We start from the raw sequence: 26,038 nt of genomic DNA, 5'->3' as shown, positions 1-26,038 counted from the left end.
CATTCACACCTACTGTCAATTTTTAGGATGTTTCAGTGCATTTGAAGCATTTCAATCAGTGTTTCAAGATGCTAATTTGCAGTACCAACCAAACATTTTGGTAGCATGATAGCTATTCTTTTTTCTGATTTTACTTTCCCATTTTTTAATTCTACTTTTACTTTCATGTTCTGTTTTATAGTTCATCTTGTTCTGTGTTGTCTTCCTTTTCATGCAGACACTGGAATAATATTCAAAACACAGATGTGTCAAATGTTTCAAAACATTGCAAGTGTTTTCAAGTTAGTAGTCAGTAATTTGTAGTAACAACAAAAAGTTTTGGCACTATCCACAGCCACACATTCTGTCTGTTCCTTAATTCCAGTTTACTTTCACATTCTGTTGTATATTTTGTCTTGAAGTTTCCCATGTAGTGGGCATCATGTTTCTTGCTTGCTAGTTTAACCCTGCTCGTTGGCTAATGCTAATATGGAAGGTGAACCAGAAATGTCTTTGCAATATTACACAAACAAAACAGTTGTTTTTGGGATTGATTTTGTACATCAAAAGATCACCTTATGCATTTTTTAATTGGTGAATTAAAGGATTAAAACGTATGTAAGCATTTACTGTGTTTGAGGTATCATCTGCACAAGCTGGCTAGGATTGACTATAACTCACTCATCTAAGGTTTTGCCATCCTAGGTCTAGACTGTTACCAGCACAAATCACTTACAAAAAAAGAGGGATTATTTCGCTGTACATGTGCCTGCCTACGTGACTAACAGTGATGCCGGTACTCTAATCTGACCACTTTTTTTAGTAACGAGTAATCTAACGCGTTAATCTTTCCAAATCAGTAATCAGATTAAAGTTACTTCTCCATGTCACTGTGCGTTACTATTATTTTTCATTGTGGGTCGATAACAGCATTAAACTTGGTCTGTGGGCAGGAGGTCGGGGTTCGACTGAACTGCCCACTTTAAGCGAGCTGTGATCTTTTAATCCGCGGTTTTTTGCAGCTGCTCGACTCGTCCTCACCTCTTAAAGCGCGGTGATCAGCACACCTGCACTGAACTTTACAAAGACATTTTTATACTTTTTTTCCTCCTTTATTTAGAATTCTGAGCTGAGCCGCTCTGTATCGTCTCGTTAAAAACAGCTGATACTCCGCGACGCGTCAACAACTAACACTATTTTCCACTCAAATGCACCTAAACTCTCTTTCTGAGGACCACATGATGTGAAAACGCAATAAAACTTTCTTACCTGTAAATCTGGTCATGTTTTCTGCATAAATAAATGTTATCCATTCTTTGTGCTCAAACGCCAAAGCAGGGGCGAATCTAGATGGAATGGGGGCGTGGGGCAAGGATGTGCCCCCTCCCCCACAACACCCCTAGATTAAAGGTGCAATTTTGAAGCCGTTTTTTACTACAACTAATATTGCTTAAAATAATAATAATTTCGACAAGTAAAATGTTTAGAGAGAATTTAAATGTTAGAAAAATGTTAGAATTTAATAGTTACCTTTATAAACAATGTAGGCTCGAAATTGCAAGTTTTACTGTTACAGTGCTGTCAACAGTTAAATATGAGGTCAAGAAAGACGTCTTTATTTTACTTTTTATAAAACAAGTATTTATTTTCATTGAAGTCAAGAAAGGGTGACTATAAAGTGAGTTTTGGCAAAACAGGTATCATTGTCATGTTGAGGTGGCAGAGGGTTGTTGTCGGCAGCTGGGAAAAGTAACTAAAAAAGTAACTAGTAATCTAACTAAGTTACTTTTACAATTGAGTAATCAGTAAAGTAACTAAGTTACTTTTACAATTGAGTAATCAGTAAAGTAACTAAGTTACTTTTTCAAAGTAACTGTGGCAACACTGGTGACTAATAATAATATTAATAAAAAACCTTTCTCCACCCTCTCTACCCTGCCTGTACTCTCTTCTTCACCTCTCTACCACACAGCTTGCTCTGACTGACTTTCATTCCTCTTCTCTCCAGAGTCTATCTCCACCTCTCCAAGCTAGTTTCAATCTGCTCTCTTATCTCATAGTCACATTTCAATTTATTTAGTTTATATAATGCCAAATCACAACAAGCTGCCTCAAGTGCTTCACACAAGTAAGGTCTAAATTTACCAACTGCTAGAGCAAGCACACGGGTGGCAGTGGTAAGGAAAAACTCCCTCTGATGATATTGAGGAAGAAACCTCAAGCAGACCAGACTCAGAGGGGTGACCCACTGCTTTGACCATTCTAAAAGATGTTATCAACAAACATCATAGTCCTTGGAGATTCTTGTCTGTCCACCTGTCCATAACCATTGCAACCATGAAAATGCTCACAACTAATCCTTGATGTTATCTCACCTCCACCTTAAATGCATAATAAAACTCCCTGAACCATTCTGTAGCATATTCTATTGTATAAAACAAACAATAGACAATAACTGGCCTGAAGGCCAACGTAGGGTTAGCTCACTGATGCTTTCAGTCCTTCAGTATAATTAAAAGCTTTCTTCCTTGTGTTTCAAACAAATGAGGTGATGCTCTGGCAATAGAAATGAGACAAGAATAGCTGGCCATCTCTGCTCCGAGTGATGTTGAGGACGACGACTATAGAACAGATGCCAGCCTTTTGTGGCTGCTACTGATGATTCTGTTCCTGCCTACATTAGCCTAGATTGAGCTCTGGGTAAAAAAGAGCAGCAGTCTGCATGAAAGGAACTGTGGGTTTACCGCATGGCTACATGTACTTAACATTTAAATGGTTCAAAACTAGCAAAAAAAAACTGCTGGAAAGCTGCTGTTATAAATAACACTGCAACTGGTTAGGACAAAAATACAAAACAGATGAGGAGCTGCAGCTCTGCTAAAGTGCAGTCTTTGTCTCCATCAGTGCCGGGTTTATTCTGGAAGCCTCGCAGTCTTCACATGGTGGCTACAGACCACGGTGATAACTGACACTTGATACACAAAGGCCTGTATTGTGGTCAAAGAGCCAGTGCCGTCAGTTTGCCACATACCAGGTGTGTGATATAAGCAGAGCCGCTTCAGCACATTATCAGACATAAGTGACTGTTTAAGGTCCCGCAGCTGCTAAACTTTCCAATTATAAAAAAAAAAGGGAAACACTTTCAATCTTTCACTTTTAACCACAAAGGATGAAAAAAAAGATGAGATTGTGCCAACAGTTTGGCCAGCTCACTGTCAGATTTCACAGAAAGATGAAACGTGGAATTTAGTGTAAATGTACATATGGGCAAAATAGCATCAGGCGCCAGATAACTTTTGGCAACTGATAATGCTGGAAATAAGTTAATGCATCTGCCAGCTGCCTCAGGAAAAAAGAATATCAATTCATCATTCTGATCTTTTTTTTTTGTACCCAAATTTCATCTGTCCCCATCTCTATCTCAGCCCAGTATCACATTTTTTTTTGTTTTGTTTTTTCGTGCTCCCGTGATAAAATGAGTCAAATTTTCGTGACGAGTTTTTTTTTTTTAAACTCACTATTCCTAACCCTACTCCTAACCCTAACCTTAACCATAACCTAATCTTGCTCTTGCCCCCCCACCCTAACCATAACCATCCCGGCCCCCTGCTTTACTTTTAATTTCGTGCAGCCATCACGGAATAGATTAGAATGGATTTGAGCTCCATATGTACAACAGTAAGTAAGTAATGTTTGTAAGTAAAGTATAAAGAAGTACTGAAAGCTATTATTGAACTATGGTTAATGCCCACGATGCTAGTTTGGCGCGTGCAGCTGTCAAGATTGCCAGGCAACAGGAGGTAGGGGAGGGTAAAGCTAATGACACAACAACAAAATGCTCCATGGGCTAGACCAGGGGTGGCCAAGTTCGGTCCTCGAGAGCCACCTTCCTGACACTCTTAGTTGTCTCCCTGCCCCAACACACCTAAATCCAATGACAGACTCATTAGCAGACTTTTAATGAGCCTTTCATTGGATTCAGGTGTGTTGGAGCAGGGAGACAACTAAGAGTGTCAGGAAGGTGGCTCTCGAGGACCGAACGTGGCCACCCCTGGGCTAGACTGTTACATTTCCACTGGACTGTGTGTAAAAATCATTGAAAAGTTCAAGTACTGTATGGACTCTACACCATAATGTGTAGTACTTTTTATTGGCACGTTTTTATCTATTTATTATTTTTATGACCCTCTAGCCTATAAAATTTTTTGTTTGTTAATAAAACCATTTTAACCTATTAATGTTTGCTGTTTGATTGTTATGTAACCTTAAACTTAAATGTGTGAGTGTCTATCTATCTATCTATCTATCTATCTACACTGTCGGCTTCTGATAAACCAGTTTCACTTTCACTTTTTCGCTGCTGGGTAAATTCAAGGATCACAAACACATAAGAACGCATGAAAAATGAATGAATAAAAAAATAAAACCCCAAACAATGTCATCATCTTTCAAAAGCAGTAAAACACAGTATTAGAAGTCACAGTTTATCTCAGTATTAGATACGTCATTTACAAACTAAAAAGCTGCTGCTTTTTTCACATGCTTTGAACTCATGCTTAAGCAACCGAAATACGTCCATTAATGCATTGATTGGCAGAGTAAAAGACACATAGTAAATATAAATTCTTACCTGTTAGTTTCAGTGGGATTCATCTGAATAAATAATCCACATAAAACGTCTTTTTAAAAAAAAAAAAAATCCAAAAACAGTGTCTAAACATGAAGAAAAGTCCCTCTGTACACACAGCTGCGCCGTGAGAGTTCCTCTCCCCCACCGAGTCTTGGCGATTAAATTACAGCCACAAAGAAATAAAATAAAATAATGTTAAAATTAGTCCATTTTGTTTGTGTCGAGCGGACTCACTCACTGTAACGTCCAAAGTGAACCTGAACTACACTACCCAAATTGCTTCCTGTGTGGACTGGCCAATCAGGTTTTGCGCTTAATGATTACGTCATCAGCAAGCAACAGGCAGCCAGTCTGCTACAAACACACAACAGATGGACTAAAATGTTTGATTTTAGGGTTTACAAACGTTTTTGACTGTTAAACTTTGCTTACTTTACCAGCAAAAAAAAAAAAGTTATCGTAATGAAAGTTATCGCAATTAAACGTATTGGAATATAATATATAAACTTATCTGAAATGCTAATCTGCTAGCAAAAACATTAGCTTCGATAATTATCACTTATTGGATTAGCTGAACTGTGCCCACCACTATCTATCTATCTATCGATCTATCTTTATTTTTTCCTTCTCAATGGTTCGCAGTCAGATTTTGTTAGCCACCTGTATCTATTCTGATGATTATCACTGCGGTCACATTACCAGAAATGATATATGAATCAAAGCTTACATCATATGTGCAAGTGGCAAAAGTCTGACACGACAATCATCTGAGCTGCAGGTTCACACAACTCAGAAATGCCCAGAAAAGATGACTTATTCTGGTCTGTTCAGGAACGATTGTGAATGTAGCCTTCTAAACATGAATGTAAGCAGCACTTCATATGAATACAAATCATGAGTTGGGAAAGGTTTTGATTCAGTAATGTGAACACAGCTTTACAAATCTGGCTATGAAATGTCCAGATATAAGAAAAGAGGACAAAAAGATCTCCCCTCAGCTTGTAATGTGATCATAGCCTATAGTCTTACAAGCAGGAATGTCAACCATTCATATGTGTAAAAAACACTCAAAAAGTTAGATTTAAATCACTTTATGTGGTAATGTGAGCATAGCTATAATGGGTTGAAATATTATTTTAAAATTGTTCTTATTTTAACAGGGTCACGACATTGCTAAAGATGCTAAAAACTGAAAGTGATTGAATAAAAAAAAAAGTGAATAAAACAAACAGACCCTGTTAGTAACACACACACTACTATCAAGGTCTAGTATGTCTGTTTTCATTTAGCTTTTAACAAAGTCATAATGGGAAAACCATGATCTAATGGCATGTTTCACATGCCTGTCTGGAGTACTTATTGATGGGATTAACTGATCTTCTCCTCACTTTGGCCACGTTGTTTCCTTTCATTCTCACCACTTGCAGACAGCGTCTGTTTTGTTATGTGAAGAAAAGCAGCAAATTCTCAATATCTGTGTCTGCATCAGTAAATGTTGTACCTTTCTCACCTAAATATAAGTAACCAGTTGATTTAAAAAAAAAAGTTGATTTCCTTTCATCTGTTTGAAGCGTCTCAGACCATATGGTGTGTGGATTGCTTGGAGCTATTTACAAAGGAGAGTGTGAAGCAGTGTTAAGATTGGCAGCGCATTAACTAAATATAAGGCAGGAGTCGGCACAATGCACAGGGCCGTCCGCCACCCGCCATCTACCCAGAATACACCCTGTGGGCAGAGCAGCAGGCCTCCGGCACATGTTCTGTGGTCGGCCAGATTAAAGCCGTCTTTACAACGCTGACGAGCGTTGGATTCCCTTGCACAAGATGTTTCACAAACTTTTACTATCTGTCTCTTTTATTTCTCTTCCCGACCTCAGCCAGTCGCGACACTGCTGTACTGACTCGTGCACAGCTGAGCAAAATGCATCTGTTAGCAAAACTTTAAAGACGTAAGACGGCACAAAAGCAGGGCTGATGGGATTATTGCGGGTGGCAGTTTTCCGCCTCAGCTTGGACTGTGCTGCTGTAATTTTAGTTGTGGGCCGACTGCATGCTGAAGTCATTTGAGGGACGACCAGTTGCCTGGCAGCAGCTGTCATCAAACTGGGAGGGAAATAATATGCACTGTTCTGTCTTTTGTTTTCTGTCTCTTTATTTGTACCTCTTCTCATTATCCTTCATTTGATCTTCCCCTGTGCTACAATCTCAATTTATGCACCTTTGATTTAACAGGCATTACAGCGTTTTCCAGCATTCTGTATTTCTAGGGTTCAACGTCTTTTATCATTCTGTTGTATATAGCACATTATAAATACCTTTTATATCTGCCATATACTGGTACTGCTGTTTTTCTCTCTTTTTTTGGCAGGATGAGCTTCCCTGGATACTGCATGTCCTTTGCTACTCCTCTGTGTCAGAGTGATCAGTAAAAATTTAATGACACTATAAAATAATAAAAGTGCCATTAATTTATCACAGCACTTGATGCGTGGGCAGTAAAGAAGCATTAGTTCACTGAATATTTTCAAGCCTTTAAACAAAACCTTGATGTTGTGCACAGGATTTATAACCCTCATTTAAACTCGAATTCTAATTCCTGGATATAAATTACTAAACTTATAACCAATAAGTATATTAAGCTGAGTATATAAAATTTTATGAAAATTTGTGGTGCCATATTGCACAGATAGTCTAATATTAATTAGCATAGCAATAGCAAGGACAAGAGGATTGCTGACTGTTGCTACACTTTTATATCAAGTATGTAAAAAGCTGTCTCACACAAAATGTGGATTTATGTGGAGCGCTGTGCAAACATTTTAGGCACATTATAGAATAAAATATTTGACCCCCATCCCCATTGGTGTGTCCACAGAAAGTGAGATTTGAAATGTCCAAACTTTTGTATGCCTAAATAATAAATCATTTTTTGAAAATCAGGTTTTATGATATTACATTGATAAATGAATCATTTAGCAGATTACAAGCCTCATTTAAAAGAAAAAAATATTTATTTGTAGGAAAACACAAAGATGCTGACAGTTGCCTATAATTAATCATAAAGTTATTGTTCAAAACTTTAAACATTCATATACTACTCATTTTCACAACATTGTACATTTTAAACACCTCGAAGAAATCATGTGCTGAAAGATGTCATCTGTCCTGTTTGAATTGAAATTGTATGAATTGGCTTTAATTTTTGTTAGAGGTGTGACAAAGTCACTGTCAAGTCATTCTCAAGTCATCAATCAGCAAGTCCCCAAGTCAAGTCTCAAGTCAGCTTGCAAACAATTGGTGGTTATTATGACTTGAGACTTGACTTGGGACTTGCAGATTCATGACTTGAAAGTGACTTGATGGTGACTTTGTCTCACCTCCGCTTGGCTGTATTTTCAGTTAACCTTTTGATGAGCAGTTTAGGTTTTCATTTTGGTTTGTATTCTGTTAGCTTTATGATGTCATAGTAGTGCTCTTGCTTCGCACCAAGAAGATGCAGGGTTCAATGCCCACCATTCTTATCCAGCTGAACATGTGTCAGGAAGAGCATCTGCAGTAAAACCAGAAGAATCACATACAGTTTTATGTTCAGTTATCTTTATACTGTATTCTGTTAAGTTCATATGCTCTATATTCTAAGAACTTTAACTTTGGTTAATGTTAGATTCAGTGAGCCTTTCAGTTAGTGTTATCCTGAGTGTAGTGGTTACTACTCTTGCCTCAAAGCAAGATGGTTGTAGGTTTACCACCAAAGTCCTGTGTGGGTTTCCTCCTGGAAATTCTGGTTTCCTCCCACCATCAGCACGTTACATTCACTCCTGACCAGGTTTGGTGGCATGATTGGTTCTTGTCTTGCTGTAAAAACACACACCCATACTTAGTGCAGATGGTGATGCAAGTACCAAATTTGGCACAAGTATACCTTAGCCATTACCCTTTTGAAAAGGCAGGGTGTCCACCTAAATTTACAATAGGCCACCAGGTAGGGGCCAATTGGAGTATTACACAGGGGTCAAAATTAAAAGATGCTCCAATCATATTACAGACTATATTACATTATTTGTCTGAACATAAAGATTCCAAAAAGGCATAGTTTGGACTATCTGTGACTGAATGTTATGGAGTTATGGGGTAAAAACAGCAAGAATGGTGACAAAGGTCAATTTCAGTTTGTACAGGGGTTAAAAGTTACTCTAATTCTGGAAAAAACAATGCATATTAGTTGAGATAATAAGGTTTTAAAAAGGAATAGTTTGCATCATGTGTCATGTCTAGTTATCATGTTACGGGGTAACATATGGCACATATACACAAAATACATAAGCATACCAAACGGCAAATGCCAGCTCTCCTCAGTTTCTTTGTGATGGAAGCCATACACATGCACGCATTGCTTGGCTCTTAATATATAGATTAGTTTTTGGGTTATTGGGATGAATGAACCCACTCACCTACATTTTTGCTATAAAAGCCCTACATTGTTAACAGCGTGAGGAAAATGCAAAGTATTGCAGGTACGTGTTTTCCACATGTACTGTATATGTTCAGTAGGTAATTGCACATTTATCAGAAGTAATAAGATGAAGGAAGACGAAGTGGATGTAAGAATCCACAAACAAGAGTCTCGTTCAGTCTTAAATGTGTGAGTGTTCCTCTAATTACACAAACGTATGAGAGAGATGTTCAACACTGAACTCATTATTAATTAAATCTATTGATGGATTGCCCCTGTTCGCTCCTCTTCTCAGCCCAACATGATGCTTAATGATCATGAGTTTATAAAAGGACTTGATTGATCAGGAGGGAGCAGCCAAGCAGAGAAGAGGGACGACATGACATGACTGCGTTCTTACAGAAACGCAGCGCTCACGAAAGCTGTGTCTTCCCGCTACACTGTACAAGGAGCATCTGAAGCAGCACCATTGCCCAGCCAGCTAATCACACATCCGTCACTTTGTCATCGGGTTGCTAGCTTCTTTCATTAAGAGCAATAATGTGGCTGGGTGATGAATACGGCACCCGTATGTGCGCCTTTAAACAAAATGTGACACGAGAAACGGCAACATCTTCCATCTTCTTTTTACAAAGCATCATCTTGCCCAGCAGGGACCACCATATATGTCATAATTACAAAACACTTAAGTAAGCAAAGGGCCGCCGGATAGACAGGCTCTAATCACAGGCCATAAGCAGGTAGTGCTTAATTGTATATCAGAATCACTCAGCTGGCCATAAATAATGACTGCTGACTCCAGTAAGATGGCAAATTGCAGCGCTGCTTCTATCACTCTCGCTGTGCTTTCTTTTGAGGAATAGTTTTTGAATGAATAAAAGCTTCATCAAAATACTGTGAAATGCCTCATGTTCACTTGGACAATTTTCATCCATCATTTTATCACATTTTGTTACCCTTCAGAAGGGAAAGTGACACAAAAGAGAAGAAAAATACAGTATACTGTTTTTATTCATTATTTTGTTTGAATAATAAAAAGGTTAGGTCAGGTCTGGGAAAATGTGCTGGTGCCACGCACTGCCGCATTCACCACACGATGCTGCTACCTTGGGTCCTGGATGGCAAGCACCCAGGCAGACAACCAGTCCATCCCCATCTCAAGAAAATAGCTATCTATCTGCTGCAGCCAGGTGAAACCTAGATGTCCCCTTGGACTTTTCTACTCGCTGGGGTCCTCAACAGTGAGGTACTTGCATACTGGATCATGCAAATGCGCCACATGGAAGTGACATTCCTCATTTGAGGCTCCCAAAATAACTGTTCATACAACACAAAGTAATTCAAACAGTATGCAAGGATCATCTGAAGAGGCCAGGTACTAAAGACATCTTTAGGTCACTTGTTAACATTCAAGTCTCACAACCATACAGGCTCCCCTGTAGAGTGACCTCATGACTCAAGGAGCTCTTCCCAGAAGGACCCAGAGGCATGATCCAGGTCAATCAGAAACCCAGACACTCTGACTTCTCACTCAGCTAGTCAGCATTCATTCCACAAAGATGACAGGATCCTCTATGAGGCCAAAGTCAGTCAACATTTCATCTACAACAAAAGCACCTAAGGTGCTGGTTTCACAACTTTACCAAACACCCAGTCCATGCAAGCAGTGAACCATGTAGGAGCCAGTACACATCCCTGATGAACACCAGTCTTCATTAGGAAACAGTAAATGCTAACTCGGGGTTTCTGTATATAGGACAGTCTGATTCAACTTCGCTTCTTTGGATATCCTGCTGCTAAAGTAACCTGGCCATCCGTGCAATTAATTTGTGCATATTCAGTAGTGTTTACATGATCCATACGTCTTTAATGATCAAAATGGATGTTGAAGGAGTTCATTGTTTATGGATGTACAAATACGGACACAGACAATCAAATGGACCTGAAGTTTCACAGAATTTGCAAGGAGTTAGGGAGAACAAAACTGTTGTTGAGCGCAGTAAAACATCAGGAACAAGACATTGTTAGAGTGCATGCTTGATGTGATCAAAGGTGCCAAAGGTGTTTTTCATTTTCACAAATGTCCTTTTATATAATTCATTTAATTTGTAGTGAATAATGCACACCATTCATTCATATGTCGACCTGCAGCATACAGCTGTAGCCACATGCATGTTAAAAACATACCTGTAGGCCTCCAAACTTGTGTAATTTTTCATTGCTGTTGGGCTGAATAAAGCTGGACTCACGTGATCAGTTTATCAGGTCATGACTCCATTTCTTTGTTGGAATCAAGAAGAGTTTTCAGTCTCTTACCATGCCTCAGCTTGGAGCTATTGTTGCCAAGATTCTGCTTTGAAGAGCGTCACATATGTTGAAAAATGTGACATAAGTTCATCCGTTACAAGAATTGTTGAAGGTGCTATGATTCAAACTCTAACAGTAATGGCATAAGAATGGCACTTTCAGGATCCCTTAGTTCTCCTTTAGACTGGCTATGATGTCCAAGAACATTTTGGGGCTAGAACGCATTGTCAAGATGTCCCAGAGAGCAGCCCAGTCAACTGAATCAAACACATTGTGATACTCAACATAGGCTACAAAGAAGCACTGCCAGTATTCTAAAAATGCACTACTTTAGTATTGCCTCTCAAGGCCATGAATCAAATACAGCAATAAATGTAGAGTGTAATAAGAGAGCACTATGTCCCAGTAGTCCCCTGTTTATATGTCCTTAAAGGGTCATATTGTACACATATTGTACAAGTCAGTATAGATCTCTGCCAGATTTCTTTTTGAGATATCCTGCAAACAAACAAACAAACAAACAAACAAACAAAAAACACCCGATTTGACTGTGTGGTCTCTTGAAGCTTACTACACATAATGCTGACATTAATTCACAATATTAAAGGATTATTAACCGACTGTGAGGTCTGTATGGGGAAATATCAGACCAACATGTTGTCAGTGCAAAAAAAACGGAGGTCTGATATCCCCGTACAGACCGAGCAAGTGAGGTTAATAATTAATTTATTATATGGCTATTAGATATATAAACACACAAACCTACAGCATCGCCCCAATATGAAAGCTGCTGATGGCTCGTAGTCCGACTTGTTCGCTTCACCTCCATGAAAAACTTGGTAACTGATGGTCCAGTTGTTAGCTGGCAAACTTTCTATCTGTGTGTTTTTTCGGATGCTGTTTAGATATTTATGGAGTACGTTCATGTCCGACTTGCTTTTTCTAATCATGTTTTTAGCTTCTGGTTTTTAAAGAAAATACACATTTCAGACTGATTGTCATGGAAACCGGTCCGATATGGGAAAGTATCCTACTGGTAATCAGCCAATCAGAGCGCACATTGCGTCGCAGCCATATAATAAACATGTATATCTCAGTGTGTAGAAGGTACAATGACTACGTTTACATGCAGCCAATAACCCTTTCATAACCAGAATATTAGCAATAACCCGGTTGCGCATGGCCATGTAAACACCCGCAAAAACCCAAATATGCTCATATTCTGGTTTTTAAAAACCCGAATAAGATCCCTGGGTTACTCCTTTTCTAACCCAAATATCAGGTCATATAAATGCGCATGTCCTATCCGCAAGGAATCTTGGTCTTTTGAGTACGGCAACTACTTGTATGCAGTGCGCGCAACCCACCAGACACCACAGAAGCAGAGATAAACAGCGCATTGTGTTCTGCGTCCTTATCAGGCGGGCCGGTCGTGGCACCGGTCGGCATCACCGCGATTGCTCTGCCTCTGATGCGCTTACTGAGTCTGCGGGCTCGGTAAACGCCGCAGCGGGCCACTCATGCCACCCCCCTCTCTGCTGTGTGGAGCTGCGCCAACTGTGGCAACAGGTCCAGAGAATACGCTCCATGTTTTGATGCGGAGGCAGCCCGCAAGGATAGACTTCTTGCGGAAAAAATCCACAGCACCGCAGGGTGTCGGTATACCGCAGCCACAGAGCTCCGTGGCCATGACTTGGATTCTTTGCGGGTCCCGCATCTGTACCCCCAGAGGCAGTGAGCGAAGGAACAGTATGCACATTGTGTTCTGTGTGTGTCTATTTATAATCTTCTCGCCCAGAAGAAAAAAGAGAGTGTTTACACAGGAGAGAAAAGTGAGAAAATATTAATGCCTGTTTGAGAAAAGTGTATAAAGTTTGTAGTGAGGGGTTTTACATGAAGCAGGATTACACGAAGCAGGATTTGCATGAAGGCCAGACCAAATCAAGCACCGGTGGAAGATGTGCGTCGCTGTTTAGATGGAGATATTTCAAATGATACCAATGACCATGTATCCAGGAGTAACTCTGTCTGTTTAAGCATGTAAATGGGTTATTCGTAATGATTCAGAAACCGGAATATTGACCTTAACCCGAATATTAATGGAATGTAAACGTAGTCACTGTTTAAGCCCTCTAGTACCTTTCATTTGTGCTTCTGTGAGGATACAATATACACAGTGGCCACGGTGATACAACCGTGGCTTCATCAACTGATGAGCTATAATCCATGGTTCATAGATCCATAGTTACTCCTCATAACCGTGACAATACTGACAAGCTGAATGAAATGTGCAGGTTGCAGCTTAAAGTAGGTGAACCCAGCGTTGAGCCACCGTAGCCACAGTGGTACAGATAAGCTTCCCTGTGGGCAGCAGGGACTAAAACAACAAACCAACGAACACAGACGCTGAAAGATTAATGTGCCGATGTCGGATGTGTGGCAGGGGAGCTGTTAGTACTGTGCTGGAACTCTACCTGAGTATGTGCTCAGATTGTATGTGATTGGCGTGTAGCTTTGTCACAGACTGAGCGCTCACTCTGGGAGTAAAACAAATGCTTTTTTTTCTTTTCCTTTTCTGAATGGCAGGAACCAGCCTGCTATTACTGTCATCCATGCAAAACCTGGGGCGGAAGGGAGCAGAGATTATTTGTATCATGCAGAGTCAAAGTGTCCATCTTGTAGTCCAATCTTTGGAGAGGAAGACAGCCCTCTGCTAATGCCTCGTATTCACTGAGGAAGTAGGTCATTCAACAATGGAACCAGCAGCAGTCGGCACTCTCCACTTGCATAATACATTAAGTGTAATGTGCAGTGCCCCCCCACCACCTCCAAAAGCTGTTATTTTATTCTGTAAATGCACATGGACATGACATTTAATATTGTCCCGGAGTGCTGAATGACAAGGTTTCATTGTGCGTCAAGTACAACATGATGCCAAGTTTAATCTGAACACAAAGCGACATGACAAACGGGAAAACACGGTGTGTTCTCCAAAGCATGAAGTCTGAATAAATGATGGGCGCTGAGCTCTGGGCACCATAGCCTGCTAGGGAGAATGCAAGGAAAAGATTACAGAGGAAAATCTGAGCGCTGCAAAGAGGGCCACAGCTTCATTGTGTGCTCAGGATCACAAAGTATCCCTCTAAATCTATTTACAACACCCCTGGCCCTCACTGTCTCTCTGCCTCCTGTCATCCATTATAGCAGATGCTTGAATAGATGAGAGAGGAAAACACTGCATGCAGTTCATGTCAAAAGGGCAGGTCTTCAAAAGATTCTTCATGTAACAGAATGTTCAAAATGTCACATTTCCGATGAGTTATTTTTTTATGTAATTCTGTCACTGTAAAGTGTGTGTGTGTGTGTGTGCATGCTTCTTACCTGAATATTTCTGTTTCCTTTAGGAGAGGGCGCATTTCGAGAGCATCGGGCACCAACTGGGCAAACTGGGTGAGGAAGCAAAAATCGGCCACAGAGTTATCGATCTCACCAGGCCGGAGGATCTCGACGGTAATACCACAGTTTGTATTTGTCTCTGTGAGGCGCACTGCGCCCTGTTTGGTGATCATTTCTACAGAGATTTATTCAGCAGCCTCTTATTTTCAAATCAGTTTCTAAGATGTTGACAATGCAGAGTGATGTTTTTCCTCCCAAATCATAAAGCTAATTACGTATGTGGAAAACATGAGTTTTCTTCATGAGTAATGAGCTTCAAGTCTGAGCAGCTGTCTGTGAATAAGTTCATACATTTGGCCATGCAGTCATGATTCCTTCATGACGACTCATTTCAAAAGGTACGGTAGTCGAAAGAAGCCACAGCACTTCCAAATTAAGACAGCATGAGCAAATGCAAAAAGGCACCAGCATCAATGCCACAAAAGGGAGTTGAATTAAAAAATATTTTGAAAACTGGAAGAAAAATAATGCCAACGGATTTGATAATGTGTCTGCTGCAAAGTCAAACAGCACACCCAAAACACACAGCTTAGTAGAACTGAGTCACTTTATTCATTTATTTTAATGATGATTTTACTCTTAAGATAGCTATGTTTTTCACATATAATTATTTCATTTATACATAACTTGATAATTTGTGAGCACGTTTTCCTTTAATTGAGCCCTCAAATTAATAAAACGTGCACCCATTTTAGAAATTGTGCCCTCATTTTACTAAATTGTGCATTCATTTTACAGTACTTAAAATGAGAACACAATTTCGTAAAATGAGTGCACACTATAGTAAAATGAGAACACAATATATTAAATTGTGCACACAATATAGTAAAATGAGAGCACAATTTAGTAAAATCAGCACACACTATAGTAAAATGAGAACACAATGTAGTAAAGCGTGCGGACAATTTAGCAAAATGAGTGCATAATGTAGTAAAATGTGCACAGTTAACAAAATGAGTGCAGGATGTAGTAAAGCGTGTGCACGATTTAGCAAAATGAGTGCACAGTGTAGTAAAGCCTGCGCACAGTTTAGCAAAATGAGTGCACAATGTAGTAAGACGTGTACAATTTAGTAAAATGAGTGCACAATGTAGTAAAACGTGTGCACAGTTTAAAAAAATGAGTGCACTATGTAGTAAATTGTGCGCATGATTTTGCAAAATGAGCACACAGTGTAGAAAAGCGTGCGCACAATTTAGCAAAATGAGTGCACAATGTAGTAAAGCATGCGCACAATTTAGCAAAATGAGTGCACAATGTAGTAAAGCGTATGTACAATTTGGCAAAATGAGTGCACAATGTAGTAGTAAAACGTGTGCACAATTTAACAAAATGAGTGCACAACATAGTACAGCATGCACACAATTTAGCAAAATAATTGCACAATGTAGTACAGCTTGCGCACAATTTAACAAAATAATTGCACAATGTAGTAAAGCGTGCGCACAATTTAGCAAAATGAGTGCTTAATGTAGTTAGAACATGTGCACAATCTGTCAACATGCAACATGTTGCGATGACACTTCTAGAGCTCTGTAGATTTGCAATGCATTGCACAGAAGAAGTCAGTAAGTGTTCTCCGGGCAGAAACCTCTCTTTGTGTTGCTAATAGTTTGGTTATGTTGTAGAGATTCAAAAGCATCCCTGTTTTTGAGAGTGTTACATGACTATACAGCAAACATGTTACATGTTCTGTAGGTTATATTTGTGTTCTCTGTGTTTGCAAGCATTTTTGTTTTTTGTTTCAATTTGGAAAACTTCCTTTTTTGTAACAGATGAATTGAAGCAGGGGTTTTTGTTGTATTTCTATATGTATTCTGCATTTGCTTGGGCCCTTTCTTGACCACCATACAATGTTGCCCTTTCACTCAACATGAAAACAATGTAATTAATGCAATTGAGTGGATGTGTCCTAAAATCACAAGCGCAAGCCCTTCCTTGGGCCTGTGCAGAGGATGGGTAAAATAGTGAAAAACACAATACCAGCAACAGTTGTAGACATGCACCATTCATGCATGAATAATAGTTAAAATATATATTCTGCATTTACACTATGACAAACAAACTACCTGATCCTGATCTTTTGCCCGAATGAGGGATTTATACATTGATGCATTTAAAATGTATAAATTGTTAAAAAAAAAAAAGAAGCATGTTGAACTCTCAGATTATGTGATTTGGGCTACATGTATATGTATATGCATTTGTATATTTGTCTGCCAATGGTTCCGTATATACAGATGTATACATATTGGAATTTCCCTGTTATTTCGAATCATCCCAAGCCCTCACTTGCACTTCCTGTGAATAGTTGGAGCAGCACAATCATTGCTGTACTAAGCTGCGACAAGTGCTGTAATTATTCTTTTCTCTTTGAAAACATGATTGTGTCTTTTGGTAAGTTTGAAGGTGCTTTGAAAACAAATGCCATGTTGAGGACTTTGTCTAGGCTTTTTTTTCTTGTTATTCAGTTTGCGTCCACCTCTGAACACTGCATGCACAAACCTGTGCCTTTGCATCCAGAGAGTTCCACATTCAAACCCTGTAAAGGCAAGTGTGGGCCCCTTAAAAAATGTAAACACGCTGTCTACAAAACTACAACCCCTGGCAAAAATTATGGAATCACCGGCCTCAGAGGATGTTCATTCAGTTTAATTTTGTAGAAAAAAAGCAGATCACAGACATGACAAAAAACTAAAATCATTTCAAATGGCAACTTTCTGGCTTTAAGAAACACTATAAGAAATCAGGAAAAAAAATTGTGGCAGGCAGTAACGGTTACTTTTTTAGACCAAGCAGAGGGAAAAAACTTGGAATCACTCAATTCTAAGGAAAAAATTATGGAATCATGAAAAACAAAACGCTCCAACACATCACTAGTATTTTGTTGCACCACCTCTGGCTTTTATAACAGTTTGCAGTCTCTGAGGCATGGACTTAATGAGTGACAAACAGTACTCTTCATCAATCTGGCTCCAACTTTCTCTGATTGCTGTTGCCGGATCAGCTTTGCAGGTTGGAGCCTTGTCATGGACCATTTTCTTCAACTTCCACCAAAGATTTTCAATTGGATTAAGATCCGGACTATTTGCAGGCCATGACATTGACTCTATGTGTGTTTTTGCAAGGAATGTTTTCACAGTTTTTGCTCTATGGCAAGATGCATTATCATCTTGAGAAATGATTTCATCATCCCCAAACATCCTTTCAATTGATGGGATAAGAAAAGTGTCCAAAATATCAACGTAAAGTTGTGCATTTATTGATGATGTAATGACAGCCATCTCCCCAGTGCCTTTACCTGATATGCAGCCCCATATCATCAGTGACTGTGGAACTTTACGTTCTCTTCAGGCAGTCATCTTTATAAATCTCATTGGAACGGCACCAAACAAAAGTTCCAGCATCATCACCTTGCCCAATGCAGATTCGAGATTCATCACCGAATATGACTTTCATCCAGTCATCCACAGTCCACGATTGCTTTTCCTTAGCTCACTGTAACCTTGTTTTTTTCTGTTTAGGTGTTAATGATGGCTTTCGTTTAGCTTTTCTGTATGTAAATCCCATTTCCTTTAGGCGGTTTCTTACAGTTCAGTCACAGACGTTGACTCCAGTTTCCTCCCATTCGTTCCTTATTTGTTTTGTTGTGCATTTTCGATTTTTGAGACATATTGCTTTAAGTTTTCTGTCTTGACACTTTGATGTCTTCCTTGGTCTACCAGTATGTTTGCCTTTAACAACCTTCTCATGTTGTTTGTATTTGGTCCAGAGTTTAGACACAGCTGACTGTGAACAACCATCAAATTTTGCAACATTGCGTGATGATTTACCCTCTTTTAAGAGTTTGATAATCAATCAATCAATTTTTTTTTATATAGCGCCAAATCACAACAAACAGTTGCCCCAAGGCGCTTTATATTGTAAGGCAAGGCCATACAATAATTATGTAAAACCCCAACGGTCAAAATGACCCCCTGTGAGCAAGCACTTGGCTACAGTGGGAAGGAAAAACTCCCTTTTAACAGGAAGAAACCTCCAGCAGAACCAGGCTCAGGGAGGGGCAGTCTTCTGCTGGGACTGGTTGGGGCTGAGGGAGAGAACCAGGAAAAAGATAAGCTGTGGAGGGGAGCAGAGATCGATCACTAGTGATTAAATGCAGAGTGGTGCATACAGAGCAAAAAGAGAAAGAAACAGTGCATCATGGGAACCCCCCAGCAGTCTACGTCTATAGCAGCATAACTAAGGGATGGTTCAGGGTCACCTGATCCAGCCCTAACTATAAGCTTTAGCAAAAAGGAAAGTTTTAAGCCTAATCTTAAAAGTAGAGAGGGTGTCTGTCTCCCTGATCTGAATTGGGAGCTGGTTCCACAGGAGAGGAGCCTGAAAGCTGAAGGCTCTGCCTCCCATTCTACTCTTACAAACCCTAGGAACTACAAGTAAGCCTGCAGTCTGAGAGCGAAGCGCTCTATTGGGGTGATATGGTACTACGAGGTCCCTAAGATAAGATGGGACCTGATTATTCAAAACCTTATAAGTAAGAAGAAGAATTTTAAATTCTATTCTAGAATTAACAGGAAGCCAATGAAGAGAGGCCAATATGGGTGAGATATGCTCTCTCCTTCTAGTCCCCGTTAGTACTCTAGCTGCAGCATTTTGAATTAACTGAAGGCTTTTTAGGGAACTTTTAGGACAACCTGATAATAATGAATTACAGTAGTCCAGCCTAGAGGAAATAAATGCATGAATTAGTTTTTCAGCATCACTCTGAGACAAGACCTTTCTAATTTTAGAGATATTGCGTAAATGCAAAAAAGCAGTCCTACATATTTGTTAAATATGCACTTTGAATGACATATCCTGATCAAAAATGACTCCAAGATTTCTCACAGTATTACTAGAGGTCAGGGTAATGCCATCCAGAGTAAGGATCTGGTTAGACACCATGTTTCTAAGATTTGTGGGGCCAAGTACAATAACTTCAGTTTTATCTGAGTTTAAAAGCAGGAAATTAGAGGTCATCCATGTCTTTAAGTCTGTAAGACAATCCTGCAGTTTAGCCAATTGGTGTGTGTCCTCTGGCTTCATGGATAGATAAAGCTGGGTATCATCTGCGTAACAATGAAAATTTAAGCAATACCGTCTAATAATACTGCCTAAGGGAAGCATGTATAAAGTGAATAAAATTGGTCCTAGCACAGAACCTTGTGGAACTCCATAATTAACTTTAGTCTGTGAAGAAGATTCCCCATTTACATGAACAAATTGTAATCTATTAGACAAATATGATTCAAACCACCGCAGCGCAGTGCCTTTAATACCTATGGCATGCTCTAATCTCTGTAATAAAATTTTATGGTCAACAGTATCAAAAGCAGCACTGAGGTCTAACAGAACAAGCACAGAGATGAGTCCACTGTCTGAGGCCATAAGAAGATCATTTGTAACCTTCACTAATGCAGTTTCTGTACTATGATGAATTCTAAAACCTGACTGAAACTCTTCAAATAGACCATTCCTCTGCAGATGATCAGTTAGCTGTTTTACAACTACCCTTTCAAGAATTTCTGAGAGAAAAGGAAGGTTGGAGATTGGCCTATAATTAGCAAAGGTAGCTGGGTCAAGTGATGGCTTTTTAAGTAATGGTTTAATTACTGCCAATTATCTGCTTTAAGCTACGAGTTTGTGAGTTATACCACGGAGTCAGGCACTTCTGATTTAAAGCTCTCTTTTTCAGAGGAGCTACAGCATCCAAAGTTGTTTTCAATGAGGATGTAAAACTATTGACCAGTTACTCTATCTCACTTACAGAGTTTAGGTAACTACTCTGCACTGTGTTGGTATATGGCATTAGAGAACATAAAGAAGGAATCATATCCTTAAACCTAGTTACAGCGCTTTCTGAAAGACTTCTAGTGTAATGAAACTTATTCCCCACTGCTGGGTAGTCCATCCTCTCCTTTGTTTCAATTGACATCTCTCGTGTTGGAGCCATGATTCATGTCAGTCCACTTGGTGCAACAGCTCTCCAAGGTGTGATCACTCCTTTTTAGATGCAGACTAAGGAGCAGATTTGATTTCATGCAGGTGTTAGTTTTGGGGATGAAAATTTACAGGGTGATTCCATAATTTATTCCTCAGAATTGAGTGATTCCATATTTTTTTCCCTCTGCTTGGTCTAAAAAAGTAACAGTTACTGACTGCCACAATTTTTTTTCCTGATTTCTTATAGTGTTTCTTAAAGCCAGATAGTTGCCATTTGAAATGACTTTAGTTTTTTGTCATGTCTGTGATCTGCTTTTTTTCGACAAAATTAAACAACTGAATGAACATCCTCCGAGGCCGGTGATTCCATAATTTTTGCCAGGGGTTGTAGATACATGCAGCAAATTGTAATTAGGCATGAAGACCTGGAGTGTAAATGTTGTGTCAGTGAAATACTTCTGAGAAAGATTGATCTGACAGGCTCAGTGCATTTCTAACAACAATTTACACAAACCATTTACTTCATTTGTTAATTAATTCTAAGTCATGGGTTTCTCAAAGCAGCTCGTAAAAAAAAGGTGTGTATGTGAAGAGGTTAAGTTGAGCTGTCCGTGGTCCTGATCAGAGATGGCTTACATTTAACATAATGCAGTGTACTGTATGGAAAAGAATGTCATTCAGCTTGTATATTTAGAAAAAAGTACTGTATGATATGAAAGTTACAAAAATATATATATAAAGTGTGATATACTGTAGTAATTACAACATCCTTCCATCCATTTTCTATACCCGCTTACTCCAATCAAGGGTCACAGGGGGGCTGGCACCTATCCCAGCAGTCATAGGGCGTCAGGCAGGGTACACCCTGGGCATACAGGCCACATATAGACAGACAAACACAATCACACGTGTGCACGCACACCTACAGACAATTTAGCGTTATCAGTTCACCCAACCTCCATATCTTTGGAAGTGGGAGGAAGCTAGAGCACCTGGAAGGAATCCACGCAAACATGGGAAGAACATGCAAACTCCACACAGAAAGGTCACAGGTGGGAATCGATCTCATGATCTTCTTGCTGTGAGGCAACAGTGCTTACCACTAATCCACCATGCTGCCGTAGTTACAGCATTCATCATGGAAACAGAGCTGAATGCGGTCTGTGCTGTCATTGTTTTCTTGTCATATTTTTAACCATGGTATTGAATTAAAGAAGCATTTTGTTCATTTACACACTATCATTTGTTACATGTTCCATTCCACTGGCATTTCGGGATTAAACAAACATGCAGTCAGGTCCTTCAGCTTTAATTCAAAGGGTTTGAGAAAAAAAATCCAATATTAACCATTTAGGAATTAAAGCCATTTGTACAAAATGCAGTGCTACAATTTTCAGAAACCATAAGAAATTGAACACACTAAATACCTGGATCATTTTTTAATTTATTTTAATGACTGAAAAAAAAAAAAAAAATATATATATATATATATATATATATATATATATATATATATATATATATATATATATATATATATATATATATATATATATATATATATACATGGTCTGTTAGAAAAGTATCCAACTTTATTTTTTTTCAAAAACCATATGGATTTGAATCATGTGTGATTGCATCAGCCAAGCTTGAACCCTCGTGCGCATGCATGAGTTTTTTCATGCCTGTCGGTTGCTTCATTCACCTGTGAGCAGGCTTTGAGTGAGGTGTGGTCTACCCCTCTCATCTATTTTTTATTGTGAATAAATGTCTGAACGATTTGGATCTTTGCTGCATCAATTTTTTTCCAGGAACTGTAAGAGACCTCCAGGTGGACACCGTTCGAAAAATTAATATGGCTTTCATGGACGATTTTATGGGGATTAAATAGATTAAGGAGTGTTACTGCCCCTTTAAGGACGGCGCACAACTGCTGAGAGCACAGCGCGCTCCCAGCACCGATGGACAGGCTGACACCCCGCACAAACAACCAGATCATTTCCAACGTGAAAGCTTTGTTGATCCGGGACCTCGTCTGAGTTTCACAAAAACGCAGAAGATGTGGACATCAGCACTTTTTCCGGCACATTCCACCATTTCTTTTCGCCGAGCGGCTGCACCGCAACGCGCGGTGGAGCAGCTTCTCTTTCCAGAACAAAAACTCCTGTAACAGTGAAATGTGCCGTTCATTTCTAAACTGGACGCTGTCTTGATCCGGTATGTCCTCTGACTAGCACAGGAATTGTGAAAAGACGTGGACATCAGCACTTTTTCCGGCACATTAAGACAGACGTGCGGAGGAGTTCGGCGCGTCGTGGTGCAGCCGCTCGGCGCAAAGAAACGCCGTGATGAAGCCTCACAGGACATGTTGGGGCTCGTCCAGCTCAAGCTCAATTTCTCGGATATTCACACGACAGAAAAGCAACCGGAATCCGTCTGAAAGCCACCTGAAAGCTGTCCTGAGAGACCAACACCGAGGTGGTTTTGTGCCGCATCAAGAGCAGCACGGTGGCGCGTCCCTCGGCTTCTTTTTCCATGAAAAAAAACTCGTGTAATGGTGGAATGTGCCGGAAAAAGTGCTGATGTCCACGTCTTTTCACAATTCCTGTGCTAGTCAGACGACATACCGGATCAAGACAGCGTCCAGTTTAGAAATGAACGGCACATTTCACTGTTACAGGAGTTTTTGTCATGGAAAGAGGAACAAAGGTGGAGGAATTCCGCGCATTGCGGCGGAGCTGCATGGCGAAAAGAAACGCCATGATGAAGCCTCACAGGACATGTTCTGGCATGTCCAGCTCATGCACAATTACAATCGGATATTCACACGACTGGAAAGCAACTCGAATCCATCTGAAATCCACCTTTAAGCCATCCTGTGAGACCAACACCATGGTGGTTTTGTCCCATGAAAAAAAAAACTCCTGTAACAGTGGAATGTGCCGGAAAAAGTGCTGATGTCCACATCTTCTGCCTTTTTGTGAAAGTCAGACGAGGTCCCGGATCAACAAAGCTTTCACGTTGGAAATGATCTGGTTGTTTGTGCGGGGTGTCAGCCTGTCCATCGGCGCTGGGAGCGCGCTGCGCTCTCAGCAGTTGTGGGCCGTCCTTAAAGGGGCAGTAACACTCCTTAATCTGTTTAATCCCCATAAAATCATCCCTGAAAGCCATATTAATTTTTCGAACGGTGTCCACCTGGAGGTCTCTTACAGTTTCTGGAAAAAAATTGATGCAGCAAAGATCCAAATCGTTCAGACATTTATTCGCAATAAAAAAAAAAGACGAGAGGGGTAGACCACACCTCACTCAAAGCCTGCTCACAGGCGAATGAAGCAACCGACAGGCATGAAAAAACTCACGCATGCGCACGAGGGTTCAAGCTTGGCTGATGCAATCACACATGATTCAAATCCATATGGTTTTTGAAAAAAAATAAAGTTGGATACTTTTCTAACAGACCATGTATATATATATATATATATATATATATATATATATATATATATGTATATATGTGTGTGTGTGTGTGTGTGTGTGTGTGTGTAAAGAGCCAAGTGGCCTCTGTGTGTGCATATGTGTGTATGACTTAGATCATGGAGAAACTGCAGAGAGCTGCCATTTGCCATTTGATATGCTTATGTAGTTTGAGTCAAGGATGAACACCATGAAAATGGAAAGTTGATAGGACTAGTATTTTTGAAGAAATTAGAGAAATATTAGGTAACAACAGTGAACAATGGATGTTGACAATTAAATACTAGACCCATACACCATTCCAGCAGGGTAAATCATCTGTATATTAAAAGCCAAGTAGCCTCTGTGTACGTGTAAAGGTGTGTGCATGTGTGTACCTTCAAGGACGGACAAATAGGGGAGAGCTGACATTGCCGTTTGGTATGCTCATGTGTTTTGGCTCAAGGGTGAATGTCACCAAAACGGAATGTTGATAGGACTAATATTTTTGGAGAAATTATATATATTATGTAACAGCAGTGCACAATGAACATTGATAGTTACATTCTGACATTCTGCTATTCCAAATCATTACAGAAACATTGTGCAATTTATTACAACCCTTGAAAAATGTCAGCTACCTATTTTAGAAACACTACCCAATCTAGATCCCCTCTAGATCTGCTCATGGATCCCCACGGGCAATGCACTGTGCGTGTATATATATATATATATATATATATATATATATATATATATAACCTTCTCAGATCCAGTCTAGCATGAAATTGTATAAGTTGTGATGCAGCTGACTAAAGTTGGACTATGCCCAGCCGCTCCAATCGCAGTCACAGAAACAGGCTTCACAAAGATGTAGACCTAAATTCAGTCTACCATAACAATAAATTAATACTGTTGTTTAAAATTCTTAGGGTTATATGAATGTTCAGGAGATGCACCTTATTCAATAATTATTTTAACAAGCTTTCTATAGCTTTGTGACTTTTGTAATTCTGGTTCTGCTCATCATCCAGTGGAATAGGGTTGGATAAATCCATAAAACATTTCTGCCTCTGTCAAATTGTTTAAAAAAAAATCACCAAATTGAGGGAGGTATTTCAGAGGAAGAAAATAATTGTGCTTGCACTGAGTGCAATATGTGCAGTTCACCTCATGGAAAATAGCAGGTTTTTTGCATCAAATGCTTCAGCAGGTTTGTGTAGCCAGTCTCTGAACATGCAAACTATTTAAGAGTATCTTTTTTTTTTTTTTTTTGTGCTTTTTCCTTCTTTTTACACTACTTTAAATGTGAGGGTTTGAATGTTTTTCATGTGAATTCAATCTGAAACCATCATAGAGATGCACACGTGCACACATTCAGGGACTACGTAACAACAACGCCACAAAGTCAGTAATTATTGAGTTGATTGACATCCAGCTGAACAATGCAGGATCAGTGGTGGCATTCATGAGCTGCAGGTAAATAATTGCTTTATGTGTGTTAACAAAAAGCAGACCAGTGGTTTTCCCAGTATTTATTATGCTGAAACTAATTTTCTCAAAGAAAGGAGGAATAATAATTTAGTGCCCGTTCCAATTGTTTGGAAACTGAGGTGAACCCCTGCTGCAGCCTTCCCAGATTTACTCGACTCAGTGTTGACTAAATGGTTGAGCGGTAAGTGAGCAGAAATGCACGTGTGTTTTAGAGTCAAGTGGGAGTGAACACTGTTTGAAATGAGCTGTGACTCCAAGGCTTTCACAGGTAGGTGAGCAGA

At 39.6% G+C, this 26,038-nt stretch overlaps 1 protein-coding gene across 5 annotated transcripts in view; it reads left to right on the top strand.

The window, feature by feature from the left end:
* sox6 (SRY-box transcription factor 6) overlaps positions 1-26,038 on the top strand; it is a 419,745-nt gene that overhangs the window by 371,788 nt on the left and 21,919 nt on the right. For all 5 annotated transcript variants that reach the window (XM_034191205.1, XM_034191199.1, XM_034191191.1 and 2 more), the window contains one exon: positions 14,774-14,879. In XM_034191205.1, coding sequence (XP_034047096.1) covers positions 14,774-14,879 — 106 coding nt within the window. The remainder of the gene's footprint in view (positions 1-14,773; positions 14,880-26,038) is intronic.

Source organism: Thalassophryne amazonica, chromosome 2, assembly GCF_902500255.1.
Source record: "Thalassophryne amazonica chromosome 2, fThaAma1.1, whole genome shotgun sequence".
Taxonomy (NCBI): Eukaryota; Metazoa; Chordata; class Actinopteri; order Batrachoidiformes; family Batrachoididae; genus Thalassophryne; species Thalassophryne amazonica.
This window is presented reverse-complemented; position numbering and strand designations above follow the sequence as displayed.